Raw genomic sequence first — 14,846 nt, forward strand, 5'->3', positions numbered from 1 at the left:
GCTTTTAGAGGTGACTGTTGGTCTTAGTTTGGATCATGTGTGGCGCACACACACACACACACAGAGAACACACTCACCTGCTTCTTCAAGGGAAGCCTTAATTATAATGAAGTAGATGAGGATGCCTTCAGGAAACAACACGAGAGAAGAAGGTAATTAAGGGCAGCTTTGGGAATCATGATATCAACCTATAAAGAACCCGCTTATCTCCTCGCGTCCAATTATACCCTATCTTAGACGTGGTGTGAGGACGCATAAAAGCATTTAGGAAATCTTTCAAAGACAATGACACTAATGACATTAAGTTAACATTCAGGCTCAGTATTCAGCTTCAGCGGACGCCCTCAGCCAAACTCACTCGTCGCTCTCATACAGACTTTGCAGGTTAACCTGTGGCATCATCAGCACCGGTGAGCTAAATCACTTTGAAGAGCTTTTTTCTTTTTCTTTTTTTTACTCCCATACACACCTTGAATTGAATTAATGAGGAGTCACAAGACTGTGTCACCGCAATGAAAAGACAGCAAATGGAGACAAGAAATCACCAGGGACTGCTGCTGGATTTAATTAGTCTGTGTTTGCCTCCACGTGTGATTCCCGAGAACCTGATGTTTCTGCGCGCTCGTCTCACACTCGCACACAAACGGACGTAAAAGAGATTAATTGCAAGCTGTGTTTTTTTTCCGCTTATCCCCCCGATCCATCAGCGCGTCGGGGGTCACGTCTCTGTCGGGGAGGAAATGTGAGACAGAGAGGCTCCTGGAAGGGGAGAGTGCAGCTTGTTCGTGTTGTGTTTGTGTCGTGGTGAGCAAGTAACAAACCTCAACGAGTGAGAGTGAGATGGAGTGGCCGGTCGTCGTCGGGGATGCAGAGCTCGGATCGAGTCTTACAGCGCAGGCAACGTCATGTTCACCGTCAAACTGGAAATCTAAGCATTTTCTTATTCATGTGAAACATCATCAACAACAGGAAAGAGGCTGAGCTGTTGAGTTCATGTATATAATGTGAAAAAGAATGCATTCACTCTTCCCTAATTGAGCTTGACAAGAGCCAACACACTAAATAGTTGTTGTTTTTTACTGTACTTAACATGCAAACAACTCCACTCCCACTACAGACAGTTTGCATTTCTGACATGAAACTTCCTTCCTTCCTTCCTCTCCTTTCCTTTTCAAAGCAATGACGTTAATAATGGATACACACGTACAAAAGGAAAACCTTGTATGAGCTTGTAGGCAAAACATACTCATTCTCTATTATTAATTCAGGTATAAGGACTCAAATGCTGACAAGTGCATGTTTGCTAATTTTCTCCAAATGCAATGCCCGTAGGAGATGGAGGAGGCAAACGAGAGTAAATCATGTGTAACGATAAACCTTTGTTTCCCAGAGCAACGGGGGGGGGGGAAGAGAGCGTGCTGTCAAATAGCCCAACAGAGGTGCATTAAATACGCTTGACTGGGCTTTTGGGAGGAACCTGCAGTCCTGGCGGTAAGAACTCTCTCTCTATCTGGCTGAGGTGGAGATGAAAACTCCCTTATGTAGAGTGTTGTATAACCACTTAATATATGGATCCGGGCACGCGGTACACAAACATTTGTGCTTATGTACCATGCCAGGAGAAACACACACACACACACACACACACACACACACAGAGGCTGCCTCACCAATTACACATCACTAATGTGATCCCTCAGGTGTAAATTTCCAGATAAGTGTGATGTGGCGGGCGCTACGCCTTCAGCCCGGCTGAGAGACGGCACCTAATTGGGTTTTCAGGAAATACAAACGCCATTATGAAATGTTCTACATCGAGCCTCGAGTGCAGAGTGAGTAACATAAAGGTGGGGGAATTAATTATGTTTACCTTCACCCAAGAGTGGGTACAAACACGGACGGAGACGTTCACCGCGTCACCATGTGTCGATCAAAAAAGACTGTAAATGATTGTAATATCGCGCCACACCGTCACCACACCGTCACCACACCGTCCTCCCTGCCCTCTTGTCAAAACACACCGAAACGTGGATGTACTGTATACAATTGAACATAGTCTCCAGGTTTGAAAAGTGACGCCTAAGCAACAGTTAGCCACCAGGGGGCAAAAAAAACAACCCCTAGTTTGAAGGAAGGTCTATGGGAAAATGAGCCGACTTCTCACTTAGGTTAATTGCCTCTCTAGTTTCAGATCTTCTTCAATAGAACGTGATGTACATTTTGTCAATTATGTTCCTATTTAGAGGACAATAAACGATAAGACACGTCTTGTGTGAGTGGACACCAGTAGGTGCCTTTTATAACCGACAAAGCTCAGTCATATAGGCTTCAAAACAGGAGTTTGTTTAGCAACAAGAAGACCACGTCCATTTTTATACACAGAGCTCTCACTGGTTATAGTAGAAGAGGAAGAGGAGGAGGAGAGTGAGCTGCGAAGACACTGATATCGACTACGCCGTGTCCAAAACTGTGGGAAACGGTAAACATTAACATAAGAAACTGCGCAGGTAGTTACAGTTAATGACAGGCGCAACAGCAAATCAATCGAACAAAACGATCGGTCACGTTTGTTACAGGAGTGCGAGGGCGAGAGACAGCTGTACATATACTGATGGCTACAAGGATTTCAACTAAGTGTTCAAACCTGAAGCATAAACCAACAGAGAAGAGGAAAGAGGAGGCGTTAAAGAGTGCTTACAGACATCCTTTCTGATATGCAGATGCTTGGCTTGGTAAAGAGATAAGGTTGAGGGGAAGTGTAGAAGTCGATGTCACTTACTTTTTTTTTTACACGCTGGACCTGAAAAGTTGCACAATCACCCTGGAAGCACACAAACATACACAAGTACACACAGTTGAAAAAAAACACACAAAGAAACTCACGACATGTTTATATACTCAAACATCTTTTTTTATAATCAAAAATATCATCCAAGCATTTACAGTGTATTACAACAAATGATCCTATGCAACTGTTAACAGCCTTTACAGAAAATGAAGAAATATATCCATTTTTGATCTATGATACAAACCAGCAACAGCAAAAAGAGACACAGAGGGAGGGAGAGGCCAAAGGGTTCAGAGGATTGCAGTGTTCAGTCAACCCTCCTCGTTTAACCCTGTAGTCCTGGCCTATGTCGACACCATGCAGAGCCAACCGCAGGCTCAGAATGTACCGTGTCCTCCCCATGTGCGTGATAACTTTGTAATAATCCACTCACTGAAGGACTTGGCGATTTTCTCTTGAGTTGCAAGCTCTAAAAAAAAAAATGATTAGCACTCAGAAAACTGCAAGTTCTGACAGATCTCACGAGGACTTCTGCCATCATGGTTTGTGTCAACGCTCCCGTAACCATGGAGATGCTGCGTCGTTGTTATGTCTCCGCCACCTACCTCCGCCGAGTCCCTGAAATGATCATGAAATAACATTCCTCTCAGATCTCGCGACACGCGCTCACTGTTATGTGTCAGTACAGTCCACAGACGGCGATGTCTGCGGGCTTTGCATTGTTCCACATCTCCTCAGTGTCCGTGTGCTTTGCCGTTTCGTCCGTGTTCCCCCGAAGCGCCATCAGCAGAGTTTATGTGTTCTTGATGCCCTGGAAGCCACAGAAGTTCCAGCGCTTCTCCAGACTGGCACCGACCCCGGTCAACTCCTGGCGGAAGGTGCACGGCAGCCGCGACAGAAGAGCCTCCACCTCGCCAGTGTTGATCTGCACAGATCCACAGAACACATTAACTACGCATAGATTCAAAGTCATGTTTTTCAGCTGCGTTTTCATTCACTCCACCCAGACAAAGATAAAAAGCTAGAGAAGCACTCTCTGCCAAGGCCGCTCAGTTCCCCACAATGTCACTACAGATTAAAATGTGTGGGGTATTTTTTTTAACACAGACCTATGTGAGGTGCTTTTATATATGATTTAGTTTTTGTCAAAGCAATAGTGACATTTTTGGTCTTTATCAGGGGAAAATGTTGAAAAACTCCCGAAAAATCTATAAAAAATCCTTTGTTACCTTTTTGATTTAACAAGCTCCTTGGGGGAGGGAACAAAACACTTTTTGTAAACATGAAATCATACAGTCTGACGGGACACACTGATTGTTGATCCTGCGTCAACATCACCGCATCATCAGGACTGGTTTCTCTGCTCTTCAGTGCACTTTTTAAGCTGCGTTCACACAAGTCAGAGGATCACAGTTCACACGCCATGAAGCGATGAACACACAACAGCACGCTCTTTCACCAGGACGAGTCGTCAACGAATTAGGATTGGATTTAGAAGGGCTAGTGTGAATGCACCCTTAGATTTTCGTGGGTGTTTCAGTCGTACTCCAACTCCTTTTGCAGCTATTCCGCTTTACTAGCACAATGATGCTGTTGCCTCCGCCTGACAAATCACTTTCTGTGTAGGAGTGCATGATTGTCACCGGGTGACGCGTCCGATAGATAAAAAACAAGGTTTAAACCTCACTGAGAAACACAAAGAATACAACAGACATTTATATTTAAAAGTAACACACTCCAGCTTTTCCTTATTTACGTTCTCCGTGGCCACTCTCAAAACACAATCTGATAATCACGGTGTACGTAAATTGACAGTGACATCAAAGCGACCACCTGACTGAGCATCATTTGTCTCACATCATCCGTCGATAGAAATCCTGAGGTGACAGACGAGACTGCTGAGGACACCCCGCACTGTCTTGCATTAATAACGACATTGTTCAAGCCCCTGTACTGGTGTCAGGAGACATTAAGGTCCATCATGAAGATATTCATTATCATCACGCACAACGGAGCCGTGTTTGGAGCCACGAGATAAGCAGGGAGGACTGAGGCTTGTTGTTTGGGGAATCTGGCCAGTGATACTGACAAAACTCTGTGGGCTGCTTGATGTGTATTGTGGAGAATCAGTGTGGGAACAACAGATGCACAAGCAAACTCAGAAGCACAAGGACAGAGAAGGTGGGCGAGCGCACACACACACACACACACAAACTGGAGAGAAAACTTTAAAAGGCATGAGACATGACAGCCACACTATTACTTGCATGTGTGACAGTGAGTAAGGGTTGTTATTTTTGATGCGTGGAGACAAAAGTTTCGCAGATGATGAATTATTTCTTTTAAATGATGAGTAAGCTCAAACAGCCTGAAAGTCTGAGAGATTTATACCAGGTTTTTTTTAATGTGTTTTCAGTTTGGTCAGTGACTTTGACTATAAAGGGAGCAGAGACATCTGCCATTTCTCCTGAATATCTTCCCATCTGGGGCGTACAGTACAGCCAGAAAATGGCCATTAATCTTTTGGGCGGTGACACTGAAAGTTGGCATTTTGAAAACCTTGTGTAAGTGGTGGCGAAAAAGCAATAATATATCTGAAATTCCTCCTCAGAAAAAACGGGGATAAAATAGCTGTGTTTCGCCAGACAGAGACAGAACTACAAGTGTTGGGTGAGAGCGGGAGGTGTTTGGCTTTAAGTGCCAGGATGAAGGATCTCGTTTTAATATGTTCCATTACCAGGGGAAATCACAGAACTAGCCAGACATATATAGAGAAATGACATTTCAGGCAGGAAAAGTAAGAAAAACGGACTTAAAGTTGAACTTTAACTATTATAGATTCTCAGGGTATTTCAGTTCTACCAAATGTATACGTGTACATGTCTGATGGCTTATTATGCAGTTTGTGTGTGGCTCATACATCCGTATGAATATTTCCTTTCTGTTTGATCAAATTCACATCTAAAATTGCAAAAGAATCCCATTCCTAAAGAAACTGTGTCTCTAAAGCAGAGTCATTATAATCTCGGTCCCAGCAGCTAAACAACAGAAACATTTTTACTCCTGATTGCACAGAGTGATGCGTCTCAGTCTCTTGGTGGAGCTTTTCGTTTGAGCAGAATTAGCGAGAATTTACATAATTACCAGCAACAGTCAGTTAAAGAGAAGCACAGACGATAATGTATTGCATTGGTCTCTGCTAATAAAGAAGTGTGGAGTGTGATACGAGCTTTGATAAGGGGTTCATTTGTGTTGCAGATTAATTCAAGTGGATATTTCACAGGACTGGGAACAGGAACCAAGATTTAAACAGCTACTAGAAACAATTCCTGTCAAATTCTCTTTACGAAAAAAAATCAATTCACACAATCTTCATCTATTACCTAATTAGTTAAAGGAGTAATGTGACATTTTGGAAAAGTGTTTTGTAATTCTCTCCCTAATAGAACTACGAAAAAACAATGGAAAAAAATGGGCTGACCTACAATACAGCACACACGCATATCAATAGTACAATTATATCACTATTTTGTAACAAGAATTATGGTATCACGACTGTGGTATTAGATACTGTGAAGGACAGACATATAGATAGATAGATAGATAGACATCTCCTCTACACCGTTGTATCACTCCGTATCACAATAATCCCATGCCAGTGTTCCACGGTTGGTGCTGTGCAGTTACTGAAGAAGTCCTGAGCGAGACCACACCAGACATGCTGGATTTCATCTGGTGCAAACACATTTATTTTGGTTCCATTTGACCAAGGACTGTGACTATGACAAGACACTGTGCTGCCAACGCTCACCAGGCTTCTTTTCATGCTCTTTGGCAAAGTTTAGTCTGGCACCTATCTGTGAGCGGTGGTCTGCTCCTTGGACGCTCTCTGTAGAGGTTGACTTCATGTGACGTCCTTCACGCTGTCTGGTCAGTCACTAAAACACCCGTTTCCATAGAAATTCAGAGGCCAAGTTACAAGCACTTGCCCATCTGTTTTTCAATACAATTTTGCATAAACAGTAAACAGCGTATGGCAGCATTTTTTCAAGGACAGACACTGTGTCTTCCTACTTCCTGCTTATGTTCAGTAGCCTACCAATGTCCTTGTACTCTGCCATCTTTATGAAGTCTCACAGTCTGGCGACTAACATGTTCTGGCAGTTCCTCATATTATCCGGACGATGACACAATCAAAGAAAGCTGTGTGTTCACAGGTTCTTTCACAATCTTGATGATGCAAACCACATATGGTCTTGCTGTTGCTGCATTGATTATGTACAAGGGCATCTATACTAGTGTTTGTAAACAGAGTATATATATGTATATAATTGCACACTATGTAAACTAGGAGTCTCTGAATAACAAAAGACTTATGTTGATGGCGTCTGGAAGCAACGTGGGATCAAAAGATTGATATATAACAAAAAAAGTGGCCGATGCAGCCATCTACATTCCACTGTGTTCTTTTGTCAAACTCCAAATAATTAGAAAATACAAATTAAAAAATAAAACATCAGGTCCATATAAAGTAGCCTGTCGGTTGCAGACTTGCTCATATGTGGGGTGTTCTCCTCCAGTTTAGTGTGGCGAAGAGCTTTGCTATGGCTCGCTAAATTGCTAACGTCATCGCTGCTAACGTTAGCTGTGGCTGCGACTGACCATTGTTTTCCACCCCCAACAACTCAAGCACAAGAAGCCAAACACATACAAATGCAACTCGTATACAGAAACAGTAAAGTTGGAGATTAAAAATTAGTTTAACGCGATTAAAAAAACATAGCGCGCTAAATATGACTGTAATTAATTAATCGCAATTAGCGCGATAATTTGAGTCTGGTGTATTTAGCGACAGCACTGGCGAAAGCCAGGGATCACGAGCGACTAGCCGCACTCTGCTCTCTGTTCTGTTGTATAAAAACACACTTACTGACTTCTTTACACGAGTAACATTAGGAGATCTAAAACACTTTACAAAGTGCCAAACTATTCCTTGAAAGTGCTTCAGCCTTAGCCAAACAGCCCTTCCTCAAATTGAATCAATTTTTATGGAGAGGGCTAGAAAAGCATTCGGAGCACCACATGCATTGAGAGGCTCTGTCTCAACTGCACAGTTAGACTCTGGCAAACTACAAGCCCATATGTCAAAGTCTGCAGGGAGGGGCTGACACTGTGTCTGTATGGGTGCTTGTAATCTGAAGTGACGCTGAGGGTTGACTCTGCTCATCAGCACCACTGTGGAAGTTTTGATTCATGTGAGTGTGTTACCTTGGTGTCCAAACGCTGCAGGTAGGAACAGATGTACTCGATGCTGGCTCCAAACGGGTGAACATGCAGGAATGTTGATATGATCCCTAGAGATCGGGGGGAAAAAACACACAGAACATTAATGCAGAGACATTTCACATACCTTCAATTTCCGTCGCCTGTCAAACATGAACAAGCTGCCAAAGATGTTCACACCGACACTTTATCAACCTCCTTCTCCTCTCTTCTGACTGAGAGGAACATCAGCTGTGAGTGGCTTCTCCCAGAGTCCCAGTACTGTTAAGAGCCTCTTGTATGTTGTGGCTCCAGATTAGACCGAGTGTTTAATGACGACTTTGATGCTGTTGTCTTTCATCAAAGCCATACTCTTCCCCAGCTCACAAACCATCTGCTCTCAGCCCACAGATGGGGCCAGGGGAGAGATGATCCTCCAACTCTGCTTACAAACCACCGCATCCAGGGACCAACAGTCGAAACACACATAGTGTTAAAAATCACAAAGCTCAACATCGGGTAAAACACTGGAGCAAGAATACCACAGTCACTAGAGACCTTTTTAGAGAAACGAGTACTTTAGCAGTAGCAGCTTTAGGAGTAGAAGTAGTTTCCACCTTGAGGTTAGCAAATACGGCGGAAACAAGGAGACATCCATCCATTTCTACCACTTTATCCTCTATATGGACAAAACGGGGGCGCTGTGCCAATCTCAGCTGAAATATGGCGATAGACGTTAGGTACTTAAATGCTTCTTCAGCTCTGAAGACGTTTTAAGCCCTTAAAGACTACCATGACCTGGATGACTGAGAACCTTCACAGACATATTGAAGAAGACCCACAACGAGCAAATACTAACTCTTCAGGAAAATGTTTACTGACTCATTTTCACTCAGGATTCCATTCACCCCCTGGTGGCTAACTCCTTCAACCAAGGCTTCACTTTTCAAACCTGACAGCCATGTGCATTTCTTATACACAGTCTATGTTCTGACATAGAGATAATGTAGAAGTGGAATTTCATCGACGTTTACTTGCATGCCTGAGTTTTTTTTACCTTAAAAATGATCATGTTTTTCAGCAGACGTTTGCTGTATCAACATGCACCCACTCTGTGTGTGCTGACTGTCAGTATGTGTCTGAGATATAGAGCATGAAGCAAGACATGAAACATTTTAATGATAAATAATACTGATCGCACACAAACTGCTCACTGATACCCTTGCTTAGAACTCGGGATAAATGCAAACAGACGTGTCGCGGACCTCCTGGACTTTCGTTGGCCACCTAGGGGTTTTCTGTGAAACCTTTTTGTTGACCATCTAGTTGGGCTCTGTAAAAGGTTTTGCTTAGCCATCCTTTTTTTAGTCTCCTTTACCTCTGCCGTTCAGTTTGGACCATATCATCCTTTTCTCTGATCGACACTGCATTGTCAGTAAGTTGTTTGTTGCAGTACTTTGTCGTTTTATGTATTGAAATATTTATTATTTCCGCAGCATGTTAAAAATAGTTATTATTTTGTTCTATGTATATATAAAGATACAGTGGAGTAATGACATTCGGAGCAGAGAACAAAGTCACGCTCCCTCCGTGTGGATCGTGATCCGAGCATCTTTGATTTGGTTGGTGGTCTGAGCACACGGCCCCCTCCGCCTGCATCATAAAGCAACTCGGCGGTTTTCCTCATTTGAACTACAGCCACAAAATAGTGCTTGGATAAAGATGAGTGAGGCGATTGAAAGCAAGCACGAAGCAGCTACAATTGCCACGGCAGCCATTTGGAACAGGTATAAAGACTTCTGTCCCTTGATATGGTAAGATGTCGTTCATTTGGCACACACTGGCATCTTAAAAGGTGTTCATAATTCGTTTCCATTAAAAAAAAAGCACTCATGTTGTGTGGAATATTCTCAAAAAATTTAAAATTACACAAATGTCCCTACAAAGAAAATGTATGTGTAGAGTGGTGTTAGCGTACCCACGAGCAGCGCTTCCCTCTCGGAATGGACAGGACTTGGCGAAGCCTTCTCTGCCGGACCTTCTTTCTCTTGACTGCAGGACACCACTGTTGATACTGCTGCCTCCTACACATCCACAAACACACGCGTGCAAAATCAGTTTCCTCAAATGAATCTGCTAACAGTGGCTGACGGGAAGTAAACAATATTAAAATTAAGCTGATGCATTGCAGACTATTGAAGAAAAAAATAAATAAAGTGGGAGTGAACACATCAGAAAGTTGCACCACTGGCACATCAGCATGAAGAGACAATGAGAAAGGGGATAATGAGGCGAGGGAGAATATTCAGCCAGCAGCTATAATTTTGATAGAGCATTGAAATGTACAAGTCACACAAACATAAAAAGAAAGAACAAACAGATGAGACTTGGAAGGCAAATGATCAAGCTGTCTGTTTCTGATCTTCGACAGGTGGCAGAAAAAAAAGGCAGGGGAATGACAGAGGAGATTTTGTTTGGCTGTTTGTATTGTGTGTACTATTTCTACTCATGGTGTTGGATGCCTGGTGGCCTTTCTGTTTTTAATCTATCCATAACACCCTGCGTGTGTGTCAATGTGTGGGTGTGTAGACATATGCAAGCCATTTTGACTTTATGACTCCTTTATTTCCAAGCCCAGCCCATGTCTGAGTGATTTATTCAGCGACAAATGCAGTTGCTGTGAACTGGGTTGGCCTTGTAATGATCCGTCATGTCACTGGAAGAGGTTAGAGAGGGAAGTCCGAAAAAGATGAGAGAATGAGGACACAAGCATTATCTGGAGAGGAGAGGGGAGAGAGAGGGAGCTCAACCTTTTTCCACTTACACTGCTTTGATTAGTGCTGTCCTCCCTGCTTCTGTCATCGCGCTTTGACATCTCCAGCTGTGGCACATAAGAAACATATGGCAGATACGCCAGTGAGAAACAAGCTAATTCTAAAATAGACCAATGGCTGTGCAGAAAAAAACAAATAATGTCCAGTAAAAGTGCTGAATTTGAGCAAAAACAACACTGAGATCCATATGGATGACATCAACTCGTCAAACAGTCTGCTGGAAGATTTGTAACAATATAAACCTTTGTGGGTTCTGATGTCTTCAACAATTTAAAAAGTAAACAAAACAATCCACTGGAAATTAATTAACAATAATAATCTCCGGTTGTAAATGTGAGTGTTTTCTGATTTTCCAGGTTTTTAAACACGAGCTGAAGATAAAATCTGACCATGTGACACTGGCATAAAGTATATTCTAGCATATATAATAATGCTGTATATTTAGACTTAATAATTAATACACAAAAGGTCACTATTTAAGGTGTTCATAAAGTTTAAAAGGATTCAAACAAAGACCACCTCAACTTCTACTGAAGTCACTTTTTGATACTCAAGTCTTGGTCTCTAGTACTTAATACATCTCTGGCTTTAAACCGGATGTTAGTGAATGTGTTTGAAAGAGTGAATTTTCTCACGGGTTAGGTCTTGGATGAAAGGAAAAACTAAAAACTGCCTGATAAGTGGGTCGTGGCATGAAACCGTTGAGAACCACTGTGCTGGTGTTACAGGAAAATCCATCAAACGGTCTCCAACCCACACGAAAAGTGTGCAAGGCTTTATATCACTGCATCACACACGCCAACCACTACAGCTCTTCAGTGAGCCATAAGCAGAAGCTACCTCGATATTGCAGTGCAGACATTATGGCAAAAGCAAAGAGATAAGCTCTGAACATCAACATTACAGACATTGCACAAATCTAATGTGCTAATAAAAAGACTATCATGGACTCAAAGTCTTAGATCTCAGCTGCAGCACTATTTCTCCGACGAGTCCTGCAACTTTACAGAAATTGAATATTAAACCAATAGCGTGGAGTGTCCCCTTTATTACGGAATTAATCAGTAAATAAATCAAAAAAAAATAAAAAAAAAAAAATTGTTAGTAGCAGCTCTGAAATATAGCCGGGGAAGTGATAAAGCTGTTTGTTGTGATCATTATTATGATTTAAAGGTTAATAGCCTCAATGACCTGCACTGGAGTCGATCTAGTAGTGCTGCGGTGACAGCTCGGAGACAGCAGGGACAGTGATTGGACCGGTGAAGGGGAACTGATGACATGAGGGAATCTCAAAATGTTAGCAAATCACTAATCCAGCTCTGCTTTAAATACGAAGCATGGAGTCAAGACCGTACATCTCAGAGAAAAAAGACGGCTCCCGGCGTGGCACGAGAGCCTCGCGCTTGCATTATTATCGTCTAATTTAATAGGTGATTGAACCTGAGGCTCATTTTAATGACAGGCCTCCCTCTCATTACACCGATGGCACAGGGAGCATTAACAAACATTAGCACTTGGATGCTGGGAATAGGGGACAATACCTGAAAGATTAGTAAACATGACACGGCTAACAGAGAAAAATTATGGTGCACTGTATTTAGCATTGTTCTGCTGTCATGCCGCGCACCAGTAATCAATATTTGATGGAGAATTGTTGGGGGAAAAACATGCGTCAGTGTAAGCAACACATTCAGGCAAATAACAAATATGATGTTGGGATGAATAATGTATAACGTAACTGATGATGTAACATGTACTGGCTCTGGGACAAGAACCAGTGATTTACTACGTCTTGAGCAGGTAATATCCCACTATCTGGTGATCACATTATTACTGTGTTTACACGGCGGGATCAATACGATGACTTAGTTACCGCTTCTTTGTCAATTCAGAGAAAATTTCAGCTTTGTGGGGTTGCCAGATCTGATGTGGCCCAGAGGACAAAGTTCCCGCCGAATGCGGAAACAATATGACTCTGATCATTTTTATCCTCGGCATGTCTAGTGAGGGAAATTGTATTTTATTTGCTTTATTTTTCCAGAAAGTCTCAATGAAATAAGACTGTCGGGAGTACCTGGAGAGAACTGTCGCACACGGGGGGAATACATTTGTATCTTGCGTTGATTTAATGTGGCTGCAGCGAGAGCATGCAGTTCAGAGGTCTGGCCAAAAATATAATGAGTAAAAAAAACATCCGCATTGTCTGGGAGAGGAGCCGATATTTGACGGCAGTTAAAGAACGCATGTTATGTGACATAAAACTAATTGTCTCGTCTTACAGTTTAGATGTAACTTCAACCGAGCCCCATACCTATTCGTAGTGTCTCACTCACTGCATTATTAAAGAGTAGCTTTTTGTTTTTGTTTCCTTTATACATCTGAAAACAACACTCACATCCGCACACAGTACATTCACTGAAATAGCTTTCGCCTGCCGCTAAACGTATAACTCCTCCGGTTCAACTCGCTTCGAAGATTCCTTTTAATCCAAGAGAATTAGAACGGAATCCATTTCTCATTTCATACACCCCTTTATCCAAAGCTTTCAGCAGCCTGAGTTGATGAGATCAATAATGTTTTAAGTTCCTTTAATTGTGATTAGTTTAATAGTTAATCGCGAAAAAATCACATTTTTTAAATGTCTATATTAGTCTAATCTAAGACACAACTCGTAACAATCAAGTGAACGCAAAGAAAGTTACTCTATGAACTTGACTTTTAGATTGATTTGATTAAAGGACAGTTTCACACATTTTTTCCCCACTTGGTCAAATGACGAATAAACTTAAAGTCATTATGATGCTGCTGTGTTTGTTTAATTCCACCACATTTGACCAGTTTTTATTTATTTATTTTACTTTTTCAGATCTTTTACACATACAACTTGACAGAAACACAGCAAAGAGCAGTGTAGGGCTTTTATTTTCTTTGAAGGAAGTGACTTTGTCGTCGACTTGTGGTCAATTTTATTTTTATTTTTCGATCTCAAATGTGTCTCAGATCCAATGTCTGATGATCAAATAACACATTTATGTCTGGAAACTAGTGAAGTGGCCCTTTAAGTTTCATCTCTGTTGCATACAGACAGTGTTTTGTGGTGAGACGGACGAACAACACAGACAGAGTGACACAGGCAGAGGGATTTTGTTGGTTGTTGCATAAAAGCGTGTCACAATGTAAGTAATTAAAACATCCTCCATCACTTAAGAGTTGAAGTGCATTAAAACTGGGAACTCAGACTCTGAAGAGGACAAAAGGTCATGGCAAGTTAAACGTTGTGAACGTCCTTATGGGCATCTGACTTGTTTTGAGAGGACAGGCCAGACTCGGAGACTGAGAAATGAACCTTTAACGTGGAACAGATGGAAAGAGCAGGACCTCATGTTTTAGAGGGGAAATTCCTTGTCCTGTTCACATTTATGGTGACAGTAACATACAGATACAGATGTTGCTTTGTTTTACGTTTTTTTTACAGCACAACACCAGACAAAAGTAGTAAGATGTGGTATTCACAAGCTATTTTCTATATATATATTTAACAAGGCCAGAAATAAGTTTTAAACCAGGTCACGTTATTGTCATTTCCTCTCTTTCAACGTTTTGTTTATCGACATTTTGTCATCTACAATATCTTCCACGGTCTGAAACAAATTCTGAAGTCATTTATTTCCTTATTAAAGTACAAATTACACTAAACAAACAGAGAGATGGAGTCAAAGAACTCAGGGGAAAGAGATCACAGAAACAAGTCAAACCAACCTGCACGTGTGTGTTCTGCAGATTGTGGAGACTGTCCTTCAACGTCTGCACTTGAGTCTTCAGCTGCTGTTTGTCCTCCTGACTCTTCTCCAACTCGGCGTCCCTCTGTTTTAAGTCGTCCCTCATTTTTAACAGTTGCTGTGGACAAAAAAAAATAAAAAATCATATCTTTAATAAACCTTTTCCAGATAAGACAAACAGTA

General features: G+C 41.9%; 1 protein-coding gene across 4 annotated transcripts in view; it reads right to left on the reverse strand.

Annotated features, from left to right (window-relative positions):
* Positions 1–2,896: 2,896 nt before the first annotated feature.
* The window catches only part of enox2 (ecto-NOX disulfide-thiol exchanger 2), a 160,512-nt gene continuing 148,562 nt past the window's right edge, over positions 2,897–14,846 (reverse strand). For all 4 annotated transcript variants that reach the window (XM_058649921.1, XM_058649922.1, XM_058649919.1 and 1 more), the window contains 5 exons: positions 14,644–14,781; positions 10,875–10,931; positions 10,029–10,134; positions 8,057–8,142; positions 2,897–3,713 (listed from right to left, as the gene is read on the reverse strand). In XM_058649921.1, the coding sequence (XP_058505904.1) occupies positions 3,582–3,713; positions 8,057–8,142; positions 10,029–10,134; positions 10,875–10,931; positions 14,644–14,781 (519 nt within the window). In that variant the 3' untranslated portion in view covers positions 2,897–3,581. The remainder of the gene's footprint in view (positions 3,714–8,056; positions 8,143–10,028; positions 10,135–10,874; positions 10,932–14,643; positions 14,782–14,846) is intronic.

Source organism: Solea solea, chromosome 14, assembly GCF_958295425.1.
Source record: "Solea solea chromosome 14, fSolSol10.1, whole genome shotgun sequence".
NCBI lineage: Eukaryota > Metazoa > Chordata > Actinopteri > Pleuronectiformes > Soleidae > Solea > Solea solea.